The following is a 20,910-nucleotide window of genomic DNA, read 5'->3' as shown; positions in this document are numbered from 1 at the left end:
AAGGTTTACAGAACAAAATAGTTTCTCATTTATTTCAGGAGTATTTTAAAGTTTTATTTATTAAAAGTTTTCTACACTTCATGGTAGTTGATTCCTAAGATTGTACCTTTTTGTGTTGCTTTTGTAAGTGAGATATGGGGTTTTTGCTTTTGATTTTTATATGTTGATTTTATATCCTGCTGTTTTATTGAATCATTTCATTGTTTAATTTAGTTGTTAATTCTCTTGAGTATTACAAGTATACTTTTGTGTAATCTACAAATATAGTTTTATCTCTTCTTTTCCAGTTCTTATACTTCAGATTATTTTCTCTTACTTAATTGCATTAGCTAAGACCTTCAATATAGTTTTAGTAATAGTGAAGACAGCATGTTTGCCCTGTTTTACAGAAGATGCTATGGAAGCGTAGAAAAATTTAGCGACTTAACAGCTCAAGCCATGGCTGCACAACTGTGTACATATTCTAAAACCATTGAATTGTGCACTTAAGATGGATGAATTTTATAGTGTATAAATCATATCTCAATAAAGCTGTTTAAAAAAAAAGGGAGGGGAGGGAAGAGCTCAAGCCAGTAAGTGGCAAGGCCATGATTGAATTTCAGGTCTTTTTGATTCCAAAAACCTCTATTTTTATTCTGTCGTGTTGCCACCGAAGCCTTTGAATCTTTGTTTTAAGGAGTTAACACTCTTTTGTACTTCCTAGTCATTTTCCAGTGGCTTGAAGAGATCCTGTGTGTTGATTAGTTTGATCTAGCAGTTGATCCAGTGTGCTTGCCTCTTTTCTTTTTTCACTTATTTATAAGGAACGGAGCCCTGGTGGTGCAGTGGTTAAGCATTCGTCTGCTAACCAGAAGGTCGGCAGTTTGAATCTACCACCTGCACCTCGGAAACCCTATGCAGCAGTTCTACTCTGTCCTGTAGGGTCACTGTGAGTCGGAATTGACTCAACAGCAACAGGTTTGGTTTTTTTTTTTTTGTTTGTTTTGTTATAAGGAGCAGAGAATTTACAACAGTTCCTTCATTTGCCTTGGCAGGAGCTTAATTTGGAAATTCAAGACCAACAGGAGAACCTGGATACTCTTGAGCACCTGGTTACTGAACTGAGCTCCTGTGGCTTTGCACTGGACATATCCCAGCACCAGGACAGGGTACAGAATCTCAAAAAGGACTTCACAGAACTACAGAATACAGTTAAAGAAAGGTGAGTTTTCGTGTATTTGCTGGTCAGTGGCAGAAGCTGATCTTTTTTCATTGTCAGGTGAAATGATTTCTCTCTCTTCCTCCTTCATCAGAAAAGATGGCATCAAGAACTGAGACCTAGGAGATTAGAAAGTGCCTATTTCAGGCAAAGCTACCCAATCTACTCAATGCTGAGTGGTTTTTCTAGTACTAAATAATGAATTCCTTCTCAGTAATAGGCTCAGTTTCCTCTCAGTAGAATCAAAAGCCCAGGTCACCTGAGTCAAAGAGAACAAATTAGGGGCAGTGAGTGGGATTATTTGAAATAAGGAGAAAAGTTGGAGACTTCGCAGACATAATTAAAGGTTATATTGACACTCCTTCTGCTTGTTTTGACCACATTTAAGTTGCTGTTTTGAGGGAATGTCCAGATTCTTCTTTCAAGGCAAACAAAGGTATATGTGACAAAGAAGGCTTATTTCTGATTGTCAGCTCACTATTGAAAAGCCATGGTTCCCTATGAGAAATCCCCACATGGGTTTAAGAGCATTAACAACACTTCCTAAACAAATCTTTGTTTTGCCATAAATAATCTTGGTTTAGCAGATGACTGGCTTACTCATGAGATGAAAGCAATTGCTCAAGCAAGTATTAAGTTACCTGTTGCTGTCAAGTTGGTTCCAACTCATGGTGACTCCATGTGTTTCAGAGCAGAACTGCTCCATAGAGTTGTCTTGGCTGGAGGCACAACAGTTAAGCACTAGGCTGCTAACTGAAAGGTTGCCAATTGAAACTCATCCAGCAGCTCCGCAAAAGAAAGACCTGGCAGTCTGCTCCCATAAAGGATACAGCCTACAAAACCCTGTGGGGTACTTCTGCTCTGTCACATGGGGTCACTATGAGTCAAAATTGATTTGACAACACATAACAACAGCAATCTTTACAGCAGCAGGCCTCTCTTCCACAGAGCTTTAGGTTGGCAGCAAATAGCAAAACATTTGTACTTCCCAGGGACCTGTAAGTACCAAGTTGTTGTGGTGTGCTGTCGTATCGATTCCAACTCATATTGACCCTATAGGACAAAGTAGAACTGCCCCATAGGGTTTCCTGGGCTGTCTTTACGGGATCAGATATTCAGGTCTTTTCTCCTGCAGAGCCACGGGTGGGTTCGAATCCCGACCTTTTGGTTAGCAGCCCAGTGCTTAACCATTGCATAGTGGAGAGGATGGGCACAAAGGCCAAGAAGGCTTTGTTTTCCTTCCCATATGCTTGAAGGCCTTTTGGCTGTATGAGGAACCAGGATCTCTGACTTGCTGCCTGAGTGATACATTTCCAAAACTATGATTGAATTTATTTTCTTCACTGGTGTGCTCCACCCAGGGCTAATCACTTGACTTCTCTGAGCCTAAGTTTAGCATTTTTCTTGCTAAAAAAAATTAGCATTTGAACTGGACCTTGAAAGAGTCAAATACCTAAAAAGTAGCAGAGCTAGAATTTGGATCCAAGGCCTGCATTCTTTCCATTGTATCATAGTGCCTAAATAGCAAGCACTTTTTAGTTTTTCTCACTTTCACTTTAGCCCAGAGTAAGATTGAAGACTCCTTCTCTCAGGAATGTCCAAACAAGGGCAACAGATTCCTGAGTTTGATGCTCTCCTGCAGTATATGTGATTGTTTAGCCAAATCTGCTATGGAAAAGATTATGGGAAGGAAAGGCCCTGCTGGGAACTGATGCTTAGAGTCCCAGCATGAACCTAGTCCTAGCTCAGACTGACTTCTTTACAACACTTAGTCTGGCAGGTAACAAAACTTCTTCACTGACAGAGAGAAAGATGCATCATCTTGCCAGGAGCAACTGGATGAATTCAGAAAGCTGGTTAGGACCTTCCAGAAATGGCTGAAGGAAGCTGAAGGGAGTATTCCACCTACAGAGACTTTCAGGAGTACTAAAGAACTGGAAAAAGAGATTGAACACCTGAAGGTAGGTAAAGAAAAGGATCTCCAGGAGTCGGGCTATACAGCAGTTTAGATGCTTATTTGGACTAATCTCCAAATGTGGTAGGGAAGTGGTATGAGAAATCCAAGTTATCAGTCTGCATCAGAATAGAAATTCCTCCATTCTTTTTATGTAATTCCCATCTACCCCTACCCAAGAACCGAGCTCCATATATCTCCTATTTTCAAAAACAAAAATACACATCTTCTGGGAATAAAAGTTTCAGCTGTTTCTTGGGTGCCTCTGGTGCGATGGTGGATTATATAACAGACAGTTGTCAAAGTCCTTTGACAAAGAGAAGCTTCTCACTCTCTTTTGTATATTTGAGAATTAGGCAAATATATACAAGCAAGTGACCAGGTACATGATCAGGAAATCAAAGAGAAAAGAGCTACCAGTACTCCAGCTAATAAAGGAAAAGTTAGAATCAGATGGTTAGAAGGTACCTTCAAGAACAGACCAACCTTCCTCCCATCCCCTGCAGAATCCCTTTTGTATTATCTTTGGTTCGTAGTCATCCAGCCTCTGTTCACACCTCTAACACATCTCTTCTTTTTGTTGAAGTCAACCAAATCTGCGTCCAACTGACTCTTACACGTTCATCCTTATGTTCTCAGTAAAGCAGGCTTTATCTTGAGCAGATGAAAGAGAAGAGTTTGATTGCTTTCACAGAGAGGTTGACAGGAGCATTTGCTGTGGGGAATTCCCTAGGGCAGAAGTTCCCAACCTTTCTTGGTCCATGGTGCCCTTAGTGTTTCAGTCAATTTTTCACAGGCATCTCTAGGCCAAAAAAATACCTATCAGTTCCACTTATTAAGTAGTTAGGTCCAAACAGCTTAATAGTAGTTGTTCACTTGGCATCCAGCAGATGTCACTGTATTCCCCTCAAAAATTTAAACTATCCTGTGAGTTGATGGCAGTTTGGGGACTGTTGTCCTGTGGAATCAAAAGTGATTAATAAGAGAAATGACAAGGAAGGGCCGAGGGTGAATGTGAAGTTGGGCAGTATGAGTTTGCTGGATGTAAATGGTTCTTTGTCTTTCTCTGCTGCTACTCTGCAGCTTAAAGTCAAAAGCAAACAAAGTAAATTGCCAGGGAAATTCAGTGTGGAGGAAGGGAGTGAAGACTAAGATAGTGGTCCTGCTTTGAAAGGAGTAAAATTCTGCTGTGGCAAGTAATCCACATCTTGAAGACTTAACACCACCAGCTACTTTTGTCTTATAGCAGACACTATTGTTTCCTAACAGCTTTCTATGGTAATTAGAACTCCGACCTCAAACCCAACCTAAAGTTCCCTTGATAAATGTGAAGTGTAGCCTATGACTCAATGTATTTTTCTACATCTGAATATCTAACTCCTTATTTTACCCTCCTGTTACCGTTTCCTCATATTCTTTACCCACACCCTTTTGTCCACCTGGAAAACTCAGGTCTTAACTCAAAGCTCGCCTCACTCTATGCTGAGTTAAATGTGTCTCCTCTTGTGCTTTCAGAGTTTACTGACTTTCTGTTTTTCTGTAATAGCCTTTATCATAATGCAATTGATAATCTGAGTTCTGGGTTTTAGGAATTGTGTCATAATCCTTTTTTGTATCCCCAATGTCTGGCATGATGCCTGGCCCATAGTAAATGCTCGATAAATATTTGATGAATGAAGGAATCAGAAGTTCCTGAATATTCCATGATACCATTCTCCCACAACTTGGCTGGCTACAGCAGGATCTTGAAATGGCTGAATATATGAGTATGGTCTGTTAATGCTTGTCAAAACTTTAGGGATTATGTATAGAAGGACAAGTGTTCCAATTTATTATGAAGAGAAGGCCTCAGATGTTACATTTAGCCATTTTGTTCTTTAAACAGGGTCTCCTAGATGACTGGGCAAGTAAGGGAACCCTGGTGGAAGAAATTAGTTGCAAAGGCACTTCTTTAGAAAATCTCATCATGGAGATTACAGCACCTGATTCCCAAGGCAAGCCAGGTGAGTGCAGTCTCTCTTTCTTTGACTGGTCTGAATCAAGGCTGGATATGAGGACAAACAAAAAAAACCCACTGCTGTCGAGTTGATTCCAACTCATAGCCACCCTATAGGACAGAATAGAACTGTCCCACAGGGTTTCCAAGGCTGTAACTCTTTATGGAAGCAGACTGTCCCATCTTTCTCCCACAGAGCAGCTGGTGGGTTCAAACTGCTGACCTTTTGGTTATCAGTCGAGTGCTTTAACCACTTCCTATGAGGACAGAGGGGTCTACAAAGCAGTCTCCCACCTTAACCTAATCTGTTTTTCCCTTTGTTATGTAACATTGCTCCATTTTGCAGAATTCTTTCCCATGATGAGAAAAGTAAATGGACTAGTTGGCTTCTTAGAACTATCAAATAAACATAGAAGGATTGAATGTGGTTTTCTATTTTGAGGAATTTCTTCTAAACATGTGGATGGGATGTGTATACAGCATCTTAAACTGGAGTCAGCCCTGGCTCTGCAGAGTATGATATCCAGGGAGAAACTAGGTACTTGAGAGTCAGTATTGGTACACCAGGGACTGGCACACTTCTTGGAAGGGGGCATAAAGACTGTACCCAAATGTATGAATAACCTCTGGCTACAAATTAAGTCTCTCAAGCAAATCCAATATAAGCCCACAGTCAGTTGTTGATTGTTAATTGGGATCTTATAGATTTTATTACCAGACTATGTTTGTTCACTCCTGTTGTCACTTAAATTGATAAATGAAAAAGTTTTCTTTCTTTTTCCCTTCTGAGAATGGCTGCTATTCTGTGGTAACCTAAAGTTTAAAGATCTCTTGAAACTATCCAGAAGTGACAACATTTTAGGGGATTGGTAATTCTTATAGTCCGACCCATAAGCCTCTGAAGTCAGTGAATTAGTGTGCGACTAGATTATGAGTCGGCAAACTTTTTCTGTAATGGACCAGACAGTAAATATTTTAGGCTTGTGGGCCATACAGTCTCAGCCACTTTTATGTAACTCTGCTATTGTGGTACAAAAGCAACTGTAAACAATATATAAATGAATAGGTGTGGCTGTGTTCCAATAAAACTTTATATACAGAAACCAGTGGAGGAGCAGATTTGGCCAGTGGACTATAGTTTGCTGGCTCTTGGACTTGATCAGTGGTTTTTCAAACTTTTTAAAGCAGATTCTCAAACCCTTTTTTTTTAAAAAAAACTAAATCTATTAAGACAAGTATAAATATTTTTTGCATAAATTTCCCTTATAAATTGATTATAGCATTTCTGTATTATGTAAGTATCGTACTTTGAAAAGGGAGATTATTGGCTGACAGCTTCATCATCTGATTTATTTCTGAATTTCATTTGGTTTCATTGCATCTAGAAAATTTGGCTCACACAGATAAGTAGTTGTAAATGATAAGTTTTTGAAAGTTCACTTTACAATCTTAGAATACTCTGATTAAACTGAGCTAGAAGCACTACTCAAAATGAGAAGAAACAGCTGCAAACATCCATTAATAATCGGAATGTGGAATGTACAAAGTATGAATCAAGGAAAATTGGAAGTTGTCAAAAATGAAATGGATTGCTTGAAGATTGATATCCTAGGCTTTAGTGAGCTGAAACGGACTGGTATTGGCCATTCTGAATCAGACAAATCATATCGTCTACTATGCTGGGAATGACAGATTGAAGAGGAACTGCATCACGTTCATTGTCAAAAAGAACATTTCAAGATCTATCATGAAATACAGTGCTGTCAGTGATAGGATAATATCCATATGTCTACAAGGAAGATCCATCAATATAACTGTTACTCAAATTTATGCACCAACCACTAAGCCAAAGATGAAGAGATTGAAGATTTTTACCAGTTTCTGCAGTCTGAAATTGATCAAACATGCAGTCAAGATGCGTTGATAATTACTGGTGATTTGAATGTGAAAGTTGGAAACAAAGAAGAAGGATCAGTAGTTGGAAAATATGGCCTTTGTGATAGAAATGATGCAGGAGATCACAGGATAGAATTTGGAAGACCAAGGACTTCCTCATCGGAAATACCTTTTTTCAGCAACATAAATGGTGACTATACATGTAGGCCTCACCAGATGGAATACATAAGAATAAAATCGACTACATCTGTAGAAAGAGACAATGGAGAAATATCATCAGTCAGAGCAAGGCCAGGGCCGACTGCAGGACAGACCATTGGTTGCTCATATGCAAGTTCAAGTTGAAGCTGAAGAAAATTAAAACAAATCCACGAGAACCAAAGTATGACCTTGAGTATATCCTACCTGAATTTAGGGACCATATCAATAATAGATTTGATGCATTGAACACTAATGACCAAAGACCAGATGAGTTATGGGATGATATATTAAAGATATCATACATGAAGAAAGCAAAAGGTATGAGAAACTAGTTTGCTCTGTAAACCTTCATCTGAAGTACAGTTAAAAAAAAAGCAAAAGGGCAGGAAAAAAGACCAAAATCAATGTCAGAATAGACTCTGAAACTTGCTCTTGAACATAGAGTAGCTAAAGCAAAAGGAAGAAATGATAAAGTAGAATAACTGAACAGAAGATTTCAAAGGGCTGTTAGAAAAGATAAAGTATTATAATGAAACGTGCAAAGATTTGGAGTTACAAATCCAAAAGGGAAAAACAGGCTTGGTATTTCTCAAGCTGAAAAAACTGAAGAAAAAATTCAAGCCTCAGTTGTAATATTGAAGGATTCTATGGGTAAAAAACTGAATGACACAGGAAGCATCAAAAGAAGATGGAAGGAATACACAGAGTCACTGTACCAAAAACAATTGGTCGATGTTTAACCCTTTCAGGAGGTAGCATATCATCAAGAACCGACGGTACTGAAGGAAGAGGTCCAGCTGCACTGAAGGCATTGGCAAAAAACAAGGCTCCAGAAGTTGACAGGATACAAACTGAGATGTTTCAGCAAACGGATGCGACACTGGAGGCATACACCCATCTATGCCAAGAAATTTGGAAGACAGCTACCGGCCAACCAACTGGAAGAGATCCATATATGTGCCTATTCCAAAGAAAGGTGATCCGACAGAATGCAGATATTATCAAACAGTGTCATTAATATCACGTGCAAGGAAAATTATGCTAAAGATAATTCAAAAACAGTTGCAACAGTACATTAACAGGGAACTGCCAGAAATTCAAGCTGGATTCAGAAGAGGACGTGGAACAAGGAATATCACTGCTGATGTCAGATGAATCTTGACTGAAAGCAGAGACTACCAGAAAGATGTTTACCTGTGCTTTGTTGACTATGCAAAGGCATTCGGCTGTCCTTTTCTGTCCTTTTTTTTTCTTTTTTCTGTCCTTTTAATGTAACATTATATCCTGAATATTTTTCAGATTTATGTATAATTGTTATAATTATATTATACTTTTTTTGTTTTGTTTTTACTTAACTTGGGGAACTTCTGAAATACAAGGAATCAACTAGGGGAGAATATAGGCGAAGTTGTAGTAATTACAAACAGAAAAGGCCAGAGCAGAATTTTTGAGAATATTTGTGAGCCACATTTATTGGCACGTAGAATTTCTATTTTCTAGTTGGGGGAAGGGAACAGGAAGAGGTCACAAAGAAAGGCAAAGAATCTTCCTTTAGGAACATTATAAGATGGGCTCATTTAATGTCTTTATTAAGAGAATGCTGCTTTTTCTGTCCTTAATTGTACTTATTGTCCATTTTTATTTTATTGAAGGACATTAATGTTAAAGATGAACCTTTTTTGGCTTTATTACAGTCCTCATTACAAAATGTGGCAGACACCATTCTAATTACTTAATAACGTTACCCATACTTGCTTCAGAAAGTTAGGGCAAGATCCAAAGGATTCAAGCTGTAAATTTAAGAAGAGAATTTAGATTTCCTCTAGAAAGGATTAAGAATCGTCACTACTAAGGAGCTGTTTCTCAACACAAATGACACTTTGTTGTCTGGCAGCTGAAATGATCTGTCTCTTTCCACAAGTATGTTGTCTTGTGCTGTGTTAACTTCTTGATACCCAAGCTTAAAGTGAGTGCCAGAGAACAAATTCATTGCCTGTTTGTATTCCTAACACGTTTGTCTTGCCCTGTTTGTCTCCCTGTCCTTCTGCTCAGGTTCCATACTGCCCTCTGTAGGAAGCTCTATAGGCAGTGTAAACGGATACCACACCTGCAAAGGTGAGAACGCCATATCAACAATGCCTCTTTGTTGGGTGTGTTAGGACAGTGTTCATGTGTGCATCTGTGTATGTTTCCATATGTGTGGAAGAACTGCTGCCAGGATGGGTGTAAGGGGAAAAACCTGAGAGAAGCAACTGTGATGCCTCTTTGTTTGCTGGCTGTAGGCCAATAGGTTGGCAGCTGGTGAAACTAAAGGTACAGAGGGAATAGAGTGGACCACTAGATAAGACCAATAAGGAAAGACCTTGAAGAAAACATATACACATCTTAGAGTTATAAAGCACCTATCCCAAAACCAAACCTCTTGCCATCAAGTCAATTCTGACTCATAGCAACCTATGAGGCAGAGTAGAATTGCCCAATAGGGTTTCCAAGGCTATAAACTTTACAGAAGCATACTGCCACGTCTTTCTCCCTTGGAACTGCTGGTGGGTTTGAACTTCCCACCTTTCAGTTAGTGGCCAAGTGATTTAACCACTGTGCCACCAGCTCCTATAAGGTACCTGTACTAGAGGTAATCTAGTCTAGCCCTCAGCCTCTCAGCCAGGTGACTTCTCTGTAGTTTGGAGAAGAGACAGATGGAGAAGAGTGACGGAATGCCCAAATCCATTAATCCCAGTACTGCACTAAGGTTGAATTCTTTCTCTCTCCCCTCGCTTTTGCTGTTCCCATGTTTATTAAGCATTTTAAGGTGTATATCTGAGTATATAATGCCAAAATCGGGAAGCAGATTAATGAAAGCTCTTTTGCTTTGTGTATGTGAACCTAAATGTTTATGTTATTTACCTGGAAAATAATCTCTAGTTCGCTAGAAGGAGTAGGAGAGATGCCTAATCCTGATGAGTAATTTAGGAGTGAGGAACCAAGAGGGGCTGTTCCCAATCTGATTTCTGTTTCTACAATACTAGATCTGACGGAAATCCAGTGTGACATGTCAGATGTAAACTTGAAGTATGAGAAATTGGGGGGAGTACTTCGGGAACGCCAGGAGAGCCTTCAAGCTGTGCTCAGCAGAATGCAGGAGGTTCAGAAGGAGGCAAGCTCAGTGCTGCAATGGCTGGAATCAAAAGAGGAAGTCCTAAAAGCCATGGATGCCTCTTCATCTCCAACCAAAACAGAAACAGTGAGAGCCCAAGCTGAATCTAATAAGGTACTATGTTTACATTAGCTGCATCCCACACAATAAGAGGAAGGGACCGACCTGAAGAACATTTGCTATATCCAGGTTCCTGCCTGAGTCTGGGAATCTGAGAGTGAGACATGGCCAACCACCCAGGCTATGATGAGCAATATGTTTGACTTTCAAATGATTACTATGCCTTAACTCTTCCAGAGAATGTTCCTACCTATGAAATAAGAAATTGTTATAAATCAGATTTAAAAACAAAACCAGATCTGTTTGCAGAAAGAGAATAGCCCTCTGCAGTAGCATTAGCTCATTGAGATGGAATCTCATTTTCTATATGATACTGGAAGAGAGCAAATCCATGCTCATCAAAGCAACTTTCCAACTGTTGAAATGATCTGAATAGCTATAACTATAGCTTCTTCTTGAGATAGACTTGTGGGACTAGGAAAAATGTCAGAAGAAATAAGACCATATTAAAAAACCTGTAAGAAATTTTCACCAAAATTTTTAATATTCCAGTTGAACGTAGCATTACATCTTCTCCAACCACAAAAACATCATCATTGTCATGACACTTTTAGATTACAAGGATTAACAATTCCTTCTTTTGGGGACATACTGATGTAATATACATAAAACAAACTTGGATCCTACTATCCAAATTTTCATTTTAAAATAAAAATTGAAACAGAACGGTTAAGTATCTTAAAATCACAAAGTAAGTCATGGATAGAATCAGAAGTACAGCCTGTAATTGTTGCCCAGTCTTCTAGTCATTTCTACTACACATACAACTTTGTTTCCTGTCTGGAGTTCCATGACATACATGATGTTCTTTCTCCTAGGCCTTCCTGGAAGAATTGGAACAGAACTCTCCAACGATCCAAAAAGTAAAGGATGCCCTGGCTGGATTACTGATGACATATCCCAACTCACAAGAAGCAGAAAATTGGAAGAAAATACAAGAAGATCTCAGTAAGTTATCACAGCAGTGTTGCAAATTTACCTAATTACTTGTCCTCGAAGCAAATATAGGATTTCAGCACGTCCAGTAAAGCAAGAATTATTTAATTAGTTAATTTTCATAAGCAAATGAGAGGCCCAGATAGGTTCAGAGAGTGAGCCTGATAAGGAAAAAAATTTAGAGATTCCACTCAAAGTGTCAGAAGTTGGGCTTTCTTGGGCAAGTCAAACTGACAGTCTTCTGTGATCAGGAGGTAAAGAGAGACTGATAATAAAAGTGAAAATGTATTAATGATGAAAATGGGAAATAATCTAAATTACCACGTGTTCATAATACTGAGCTGTAAATGATGCAGGTGAGTACTGGCATGAAAGACGTTCATAATACAGTAAGTTAAAAAACATTATAAGATAATGTTTATAGTGTAATACAGTTTTTAAAGTATTAGTGTTTGTAGAAAAAAGCCTAGAAGGATTTGTACCAAATATTAATGGTGATTATATTATCTCTGAGTGGTAGGATTATGGATTATGGGTATTTTTATTTTATTCTTTTGGTACATTATTATTCTAATTTTTCTACAATGACCATGTGTTTTTTTTTTTGTTTTTTTTTTTTTACTTTTTATTTAAAATAATTGTATATTCACAAGACGTTGCAAAATAGTTTTAGAGGGAGTTGTACCTTTCACCTAGCCTCTCCCATTGATAGCATCTTCTATAACTAACACGATATCAAAACCAGGAAATCAACATTGGTACGGTCCACAGAGCTTGTTCACATTTCATCAGTTTTACATGTACTCGTGTGTGTGTGTGTGTGTGTGTAGTTCTATGCAATTTTATCATGTGTAGTTTCATGTAACCGACCACCACAATTAAAATACAGAAAAAAACCCACCAAAAACCCATTGCTGTCGAGTCGATTCCGACTCATAGCGACCCTATAGGACAGAGTAGAACTGCCCCATAGGGTTCCAAGGAGCAGCTGGTGGATTCGAACTGCTGACCTTTTGGTCAGCAGCCATAACTCTTAACCACTGTGCCACCAGGACTCCAGTCAAAATACAGACCTGTTTATACCGCCGTTTTAGTTTTTTAAAAAAGGGTGTGGGGGGTGGTATTTTTAATTTAAAAATGTTTAAATAATGTTCCAGGGATCATTTCCTGTATTATATTAGGAACATAATTTAGGGAGCAGGCCAGTTGCTGATGAGACTAAAGAAATACATTCTCTCATTTCCTCTCTACAGATTCCCGATGGAAAAGGGCCACTGAGGTGACTATGGCTCGGCAAAGGCAGCTAGAGGAATCAGCAAGCCATCTAGCCTCCTTCCAGACTGCAGAATCCCAGCTTCGGCCCTGGCTGATGGAAAAGGAACTGATGATGGGAGTGCTGGGGCCCCTGTCTATTGACCCCAACATGCTGAATGCACAAAAGCAGCAGGTCCAGGTGAGTAATCTAGCTTACTGCTTTAGAGCAAAGAAATTGGAGCCATAGGATCCTGGGTTAAAATGCTGCTCCCAGCAGGTGGATGTGACCTTGGACAAGTCATTTAGCTTCTCAGAGTCTCAGTTCTCTCATTTTAAATGAGATGTTTATAAAGTCCTTACCACAGTACCTCTCAAATAGTAAACAGTCAATAACTATTATTAATATCATTAACAAAGATAGTAAGATGAGTGGATATGAGAATGGGGAACTCTTTCTGACTAAATTATTGAATTATATTTTACTTTTAATTCCCAGTGGTAGTGATCCATATTACTTAATGCAGTATCTGATATCTGCTGGCTTTTTACTTAAAGATTTTCTGCTGATCAAACCTCAACAAAATTGACTCGGGCACCTAACATCATAGAAATTTAGGTTGATCAAAATTGTCACAGTTGCCTAAGGTTACACATTATGTTATTTCCAGTGAAATCCTGCCTAGAACCTTTTCCTTGTTATCATCAATAAGTATTTGTAAAAGCTGTTATATTGGGTATTGTTCCATGAAACTGATGTACACATGATTTTTGCCAAAAATCTGAGGAAAAATTGATACAAATGCAGGGCCCAGAGTACAGTAAAAACTAATACATGCAAGATAGTACTTTGTTATTAAGTTTGTATATATGCACAAGACAGATTAGTTAAAAGCAAAGAGTTTATAGTATCTACATCCTCCCCCAAACCTGTTCCACTTCTTTTTACCATCCACCAATTTTCCAGCCCATATATCCTTTAATTCCTTTAAGACCTGAGAGTGATTTTTGAAAACCTTTTCTTTCAGCCCCTGTATCCAATTAATTATTAAATCCTATTTAGTCTGCTTTCAATCTTTTTCTAATCCACTGACTTTCAAACTTTTTGGTCTCAAAACCTTTTTATACTCTTAAAAACTATTGAGGAACTCCCAAAGAACTTGTGTTTAACTATTGATTTCTATTGATATTTACCATTATTAAAACACTGAGACATTTTAAAAATATGTTTATTAATTCATTTAAAAATAACAGTGATAAAACCATCACATATTAAGCTAAGTAACATTTTCAATGAGCAAAAAATGACATTTTCCAAAACATAAAATATTTAATAATAAAAGTGACATTGTTTTATATCTTTGCAAATCTCTTTAATGTTTGGCTTGATAGAAGATTCTCGTATCTGCTTCTACATTCAATGTGTTGTGATACCAGATATATAACCCCCAGAAAACTTCATAGTACACTCATAACAGAACAAGAACTTTGAAAGGCAAATGGCATCTTAGTATTATTATGAAAATAGTTTTGACCTCCTGGACCCGTGAAAAGGTCTGGGGACTCCCAGGAGTCCCTGGACCATGCTTTGAGAATCACTTTTGTAACCCCCCTCTCTTCTTCATTCTCTCTGCTACTGCCTTATTTAGGCTTATCCTGGTTCTAGACCATTGCAACAGCCTCCTAATGGGTTTCTTTCTGTCTACCCTCCACACAATTTTAATTATCTCCTTGAATCACAAACCTGAATGTATTTAAATGTTTCAGTGGCTTTTGGCTGTCTGTTGAATAAAGTCCAACTACCTGCTCAATGTAGTATATAAGGCCTTTCACAGTCTGGTCCCCGTTTGTCTTGCCAACATCATTTCCATCTATTTCTCCATAAACCCAGGTTTCTATGCACACAAGATAATTTGTTCTTTCCTAAAACATATGACACTCACACAGCTCTGTGCCTTTGTTAATACTAGGCCTCCTCCTAGAATGCCTTTCACTAGCCTTACTCCACTCTGTTTGGAGAACTACTCATTTTTCATTGTCACCTATGTGAAGCCTTCTCTGATTTCCTTCTTCTACCCTTTGTCATCCCTGCCAGAACTAATCACCCTTATCCCGTGCTTTCATAATACCATGTTCACATTAGTGTTTTACCATCTTTTTACTGTTGTTACTGTTTTATTATAGTTCATTGTTTACATGTCTGTTTTTCCTTGAAGCCATGTCTTATTTGTTTCTGTACAGTGTAAGTGCTGAGCACTTTCCATAAATTATCTAATCCTTACAGCAGCCAAGATAAATACTGTTACTATCATTTTACAAATGAGGAAGCTGAGATTTGGAGAACTTTTAAAAACTTACCTAAGCTTACACAGCTAGTGAGTGACAGAGCCAGAATTTGGACCCAGTCAGTCAGACTCCAGAGCCTGTAATCCAGACTTCTTTGATGAGTGCAGCAGAAAATACAGAAGAAATAAGAGGCATGGTGCTTGCTTTAAAGAAGCTCATTATCTAATTGTGCTATATTGTAATATACAGATACGGGCTTTTGGGATTCCAAGAAAGAAACTAAGAAAAACAGGTATTGAGAGGTAAAACAACGAATCCAACCAGTAATATAGCTGGCCCTGAGATCCAGGGTTCTAAACTCCCAATTCAGAGGCCTAGGTGTTGCATGACAAAGCTGATGAGTACCAATCCATGGAACAAACCAGTTTCCCAACCTAGGCCACCCTTGATCACTAATGTTGAAACAGAGTAGGACAAATAAGGAAAAGAAATAAAATAGGCATAATCAATGATCCATTTGAAACAAGTTTTTATTAAGCATTTGTTAAGTGATACTGCATTGGTCTATAGCCTGGTCCTTGGAGTTTTTCTCGTTTATTTTCAAAAGGGGTTGGCAGTATTTGGCACAATCCAAAATCAGTTTTTGTTTTGACTCTGTTTTTAGATCTATCTTTTCTTTATAAACATCTTGGTGTTGTTTCTGTTTCAGTTTATGCTGAAGGAATTTGAAGCACGCAGGCAACAGCATGAGCAGCTGAACGAGGCAGCTCAGGGCATCCTAACAGGCCCTGGAGATGTCTCTCCATCCTTCAGCCAAGTACAGCAAGAACTCCAGAGCATCAATCAGAAGTGGGTTGAGCTGACTGACAAGCTCAATTCCCGTTCCAGCCACATTGACCAAGCTATTGTCAAAAGCACTCAGTACCAAGAATTGCTCCAGGACTTATCAGAGAAAGTGAAGGCAGTTGGACAGCGACTGAGTGGCCAGTCAGCCATCAGCACCCAACCTGAGGCTGTAAAGCAGCAATTGGAGGATACCAGTGAGATTCGATCTGACTTGGAGCAACTAGATAACGAGATTAAGGAGGCCCAGACACTGTGCGATGAACTCTCAGTGCTCATTGGTGAGCAGTACCTCAAGGATGAGCTGAAGAAGCGTTTGGAGACTGTTGCTCTGCCTCTCCAAGGTTTAGAAGACCTTGCAGGTGAGTTGGGATGAGGAACACATTTATGCCATTATTAATGGAGAAGGAGTGGGTTAGTGGTAGTCTCAAGAATCTGGGGTGAATTGCTAAATATTTTGATCGAAGATTCTTTAGAAGAATCTTTGATCAAAAAAATGGGGAAAATGCAGAACAGAATTTCAAATTCTCATGGACTGCAGACTTTCTGGAGCCATGGAGGCTGGATGAACCCCTGAAACTGTTGCCCTGAGATAATCTTTAAACCTTAAATCAAAAATATCCCCTGAAGTCTTCTTAAAACCAAACAATAGCTTAACTAGTAAAAAATGTCTGCCTTGAGCATTATGCTCTTTTAAGAACTATCTATATGGGATCAAAGTGACAACAGCAACTCTAAGGATGAGATAGGAACTTTAGAGGGCAGTGAGTTTACGTTAATGAGGAAGGAACAACTCAGAAAAGGAGGGTGAGATGGTTGCACACTCGAAGGATGTAATCAGTGTCACTGAACTGTACGTGTAGAAACTGCTGGATTGGTGTATGTTTTGCTGTGTATGTTAGCAACAACGAAAGAATCTAGGGTGACTTATGTAGCTTTTGGGCTCAGGGTAGTGCTAACAATCCTTTTGTCCAGCTACAGTGATAACTGCTGTGGTTATTACACATTGATTAAGCACCAGCAAGTCATATAGGTAAGAGCTCAAAAATAAATTCAGCCAGCAGTTAGAGAGTCGTGCTCATAGATGTACATACAGGTGGAGTTACATATATACTTTTACTGATACCCACTTTTTTTTTTTTAATAAATTTATTTTTCTCTGTTGATGCATCTTAGATGGCCACTCACAAGCTTTTAAGACCCCAGACACCACTCAGCAAAGTGGGATGCAGAACATTTTCTTAAACTTTGTTATGCTAGTTTGCCTCAGTGTCCCCTGAAACCATGGTCCCCAGATCCCAGCTACTCTTTCCCTCAAAGTGTTTGGTTGTGTTCAGGAAACTGCTTAGCTTTTGCTTTAGTCCAGTTGTGCTGACTTCCCCAGTAGTCTGTGTTGTCCTTCCCTTCAGCTAAGATGATTCTTATATTTTCTTTATATTCACATACATATGCACACACACACACCATGTATACAAAGTTAGAACATGTTCTGGACTTCTTATGATGGCCTTATACAAGAACAAATTTTTGTCACTAATTCATTGCCTCTTTTTCTGGAAACATTTATAACTTTCACTTTTTACCAGTTTAGAAGTAAAAGTTGACTTCTGTTACTCAGACTACCTTATGAGGTTGAAATAAGTATTAAATAAGTATAATGTATGAAGGAACCTAGCTATGTGCCTCTTACAGTAGGCCCTCAATTAATGTTAGTTTTCTTCCCCTAAGATTAGACCTTCTGCTGTGCTCAGGCTTGATTGATTTAAATTTCATTTTCTCATTTCAGCTGATCGCATGAACAGACTCCAGGCAGCTCTTGCCAGCACCCAGCAGTTCCAGCAAATGTTTGATGAGCTAAGGACCTGGTTGGATGACAAACAAAGCCAGCAAGCAAAAAACTGCCCAATTTCTGCAAAATTGGAGCAGCTACAGTCTCAGCTTCAGGAGAATGAAGAGTTTCAGAAGAGCGTTAACCAACACAGTGGTTCCTATGAGGTGATTGTTGCTGAAGGAGAATCTCTGCTTCTTTCTGTGCCTCCTGGGGAAGAGAAAAGGACTTTACAAAACCAGTTGGTTGATCTCAAAAGCCATTGGGAAGAGCTTAGTAAAAAAACTGCAGACAGGCAATCCAGGCTCAAGGACTGTTTGCAGAAAGCTCAGAAATATCAGTGGCACGTGGAAGACCTTGTGCCATGGATAGATGACTGTAAAGCCAAGATGTCTGACTTGCGGGTCACTCTGGATCCAGTGCAGCTAGAGTCCAGTCTGCTAAGATCAAAGGCTATGCTGAGTGAGGTGGAGAAGCGCCGCTCCCTGCTGGAGATCTTGAATAGTGCTGCTGACATCCTGATCAATTCTTCTGAAACAGATGAGGATGATATCCGGGATGAGAAAGCTGGGATTAACCAGAACATGGATACTATTACAGAAGAACTACAGGCCAAAACAGGGTCGCTTGAAGAAATGACTCAGAGGCTCAAGGAGTTCCAGGAAAGCTTTAAGAATATTGAAAAGAAGGTCGAAGGGGCCAAACACCAACTTGAGATCTTTGATGCTCTAGGCTCTCAAGTCTGTAGCAACAAGAACCTGGAAAAGCTAAGAGCTCAACAGGAAGTGCTGCAGGCCCTGGAGCCTCAGGTAGACTATCTGAAGAACTTCACTCAGGGCCTGGTAGAAGATGCTCCAGACGGATCTGATGCTTCCCAACTTCTACATCAAGCTGAGGTCGCCCAACAAGAGTTCCTAGAAGTGAAGGAAAGAGTGAACAGTGGTTGTGTGATGATGGAAAACAAGCTGGAGGGGATTGGCCAGTTTCACTGCCGAGTCCGAGAGATGTTTTCTCAATTGGCAGACCTGGACGATGAGCTAGATGGCATGGGTGCTATCGGAAGAGACACTGACAGCCTCCAGTCCCAAATTGAGGATGTACGGCTATTCCTTAACAAAATCCAAGTCCTCAAGTTAGACATAGAGGCCTCTGAAGCAGAGTGCCGACAAATGCTGGAAGAAGAAGGGACTCTGGACTTGTTAGGTCTCAAGAGGGAGCTAGAAGCACTGAACAAACAGTGCGGCAAACTGACAGAGAGGGGTAAAGCTCGTCAGGAACAGCTGGAGCTGACATTGGGCCGAGTAGAGGACTTCTATAGAAAATTGAAAGTACTCAATGACATGACCACAGCAGCAGAGGAAGGAGAGGCCCTCCAGTGGGTAGTGGGGACAGAAGTAGACGTCATCAACCAACAATTAGCAGACTTTAAAGTAAGTCTTATGCTTGTTTGTTAATCTTTCTCTCTAAGATGTGTATATTTCTTTTCTTGTAACTTGGAAACTGATTGAGTACTGTATACATCTTAACTTCTGTCCCTGGTTTCATTATTCTCACTTCCATCACCATCAAAACACACTGTTTGGAGACTTAACAACCTCTTGGACCTCTGAGCAAACTGACTTGAACATTTTGCTATTAGAGTTTATTTCAGTTTTTATAACCAATTTAGAATATAGCAAGAAATGCCTAAGCCTTTTCTCTTATGATTTTTTGAAATTTCAAATTAACTGATTTTATAAAGCAGTGAATGTTTCTTTAGGTCCCTGTTTTTCAAATTGAAGTATAGGAAGCCATGAGATAAACCTGGGTTTATCTTTCTGAAATATTGATTTTAGCCAGATTTGAGGGGGGAGGATGTATTGATGTGCTATTGATATATTATGGAATAAAATACAAAATTCTCATGAATTATTAAGATAAAATGTGACACTCTAAAGAAATTTCCCTTTTACAGCAAGCAGCTTAAGAACACACTCCAAACTGCTTGAGGGTATAAGTTTTCTGCTAATAGGAGAGTTTGAGAAGCACTGCCTTAATTGCAAAACTGAGATTTTGTGAGTCTATATTAAAACAACAGGGAAAGATTAGAGGACTTAACCCAAAAGTGCTCATTTGCTGGGTCAGGGGCTTGGAACTCTTAGGACTATCTCTTCAGGCTTGCTTTCACTGAGTGAGCCATTTTCCCAAGAATTTTCTTTATTCTGAGTACCTAAAAGTGCCTCGCTCTGCTGCTGGTGGCCACTCTGCTGCTGTTTCCTTCTTGGTGCATGGAATGCATTTGGAAAGGATACTTCCAGCACTTTATTTTCTTCACTAGTGTTAATTACTCCCACCTGCATACTTACCACTCCTTCTATCTGAGTAAATTTGTTCTCTCAGGGCCCCTGCTTGTCAGAATTCTTTCTATTAAAAACATGGATGGAGAGGTGGAGTTGACACCAGGTCAGAGCCACATAGTCCCTAGAAAGGTCACAACTTTGTAGACAAGCTCCAAGTGCAAAAAGGTGGCTGTTTCAGAAAGGCCTCTGCAGGCATTTAGGGGATGTCAGCACTAACGTGGGACTTTGGCTGAAGGCCTCATTACCATGTTTGGAGACAGTACAGTTTGGAGCAACAGAAGCCATTGCATTTGAGTTTTTCGAGGCATCCAGATAAGGAAAGGGTGGGCAGAAAAAATTCAAACCAACGAGCCGATGTGTGTTCCTCTTAGAAACTCTCACATCTGTGATCACATAGAGATTACATGACAGTGTCAGTGTGGCGTCCTTTGCTTCAGCATTCTGCTTTTCTTTCCTCAAAAGCAGAAGCTCTGTCTTCTACTGGCATACTTCATTCCAATTTACTTGCCTCTGGATTACTTGGGATAAGTGGTACAACCAACTAAATTAATTTCTTAGAAAACTGAAGTTTATCCCTATCGGCTCCAAAGTAGTTTTATCTAACCAGATCCTGGTTTATATGGGGGATTATATGGTTATATAATTTAACTTTCTAAACACTATACTGTGCTTAAGTTTTTCTTACTGAGTCCAGGTTAACATTAGAAAAAAGATTATACAGCCCCTGGATTCTGTATCAGCCCAGAACTAAAACAGTTTCTGAGGCCGACTCTTCAGACAGGTATTGGACCAGACTGTGAGACATAAAGTGATACTCGTGAGGAGTGTGCCTCTTAGCTCAAGTAGATACAAGAGACTAAATGGGCAGCTTCTGTCCGGAGGTGAGATGGGAAGGCAGAGAGGGTTAG

At 39.3% G+C, this 20,910-nt stretch overlaps 1 protein-coding gene across 11 annotated transcripts in view; it reads left to right on the top strand.

The window, feature by feature from the left end:
* The window catches only part of MACF1 (microtubule actin crosslinking factor 1), a 392,660-nt gene that overhangs the window by 287,482 nt on the left and 84,268 nt on the right, over nucleotides 1-20,910 (top strand). For 9 of the 11 annotated variants that reach the window (XM_004371912.3, XM_023727198.1, XM_023727201.1 and 6 more), the window contains 9 exons: nucleotides 1,035-1,201; nucleotides 3,003-3,159; nucleotides 5,038-5,155; nucleotides 9,298-9,360; nucleotides 10,272-10,513; nucleotides 11,338-11,467; nucleotides 12,709-12,908; nucleotides 15,702-16,197; nucleotides 17,622-19,093. In XM_004371912.3, the coding sequence (XP_004371969.1) occupies nucleotides 1,035-1,201; nucleotides 3,003-3,159; nucleotides 5,038-5,155; nucleotides 9,298-9,360; nucleotides 10,272-10,513; nucleotides 11,338-11,467; nucleotides 12,709-12,908; nucleotides 15,702-16,197; nucleotides 17,622-19,093 (3,045 nt within the window). The remainder of the gene's footprint in view (nucleotides 1-1,034; nucleotides 1,202-3,002; nucleotides 3,160-5,037; nucleotides 5,156-9,297; nucleotides 9,361-10,271; nucleotides 10,514-11,337; nucleotides 11,468-12,708; nucleotides 12,909-15,701; nucleotides 16,198-17,621; nucleotides 19,094-20,910) is intronic. The other 2 variants (XM_023727207.1, XM_023727199.1) reach the window with 1 other exon arrangement.

This window comes from Trichechus manatus, unplaced genomic scaffold (genome assembly GCF_000243295.1).
Source record: "Trichechus manatus latirostris isolate Lorelei unplaced genomic scaffold, TriManLat1.0 scaffold00015, whole genome shotgun sequence".
In the NCBI taxonomy this organism is placed as follows: Eukaryota; Metazoa; Chordata; class Mammalia; order Sirenia; family Trichechidae; genus Trichechus; species Trichechus manatus.
Note: the sequence above shows the minus strand (reverse complement) of the source record. Positions and strands in the feature narration are given on the sequence as shown.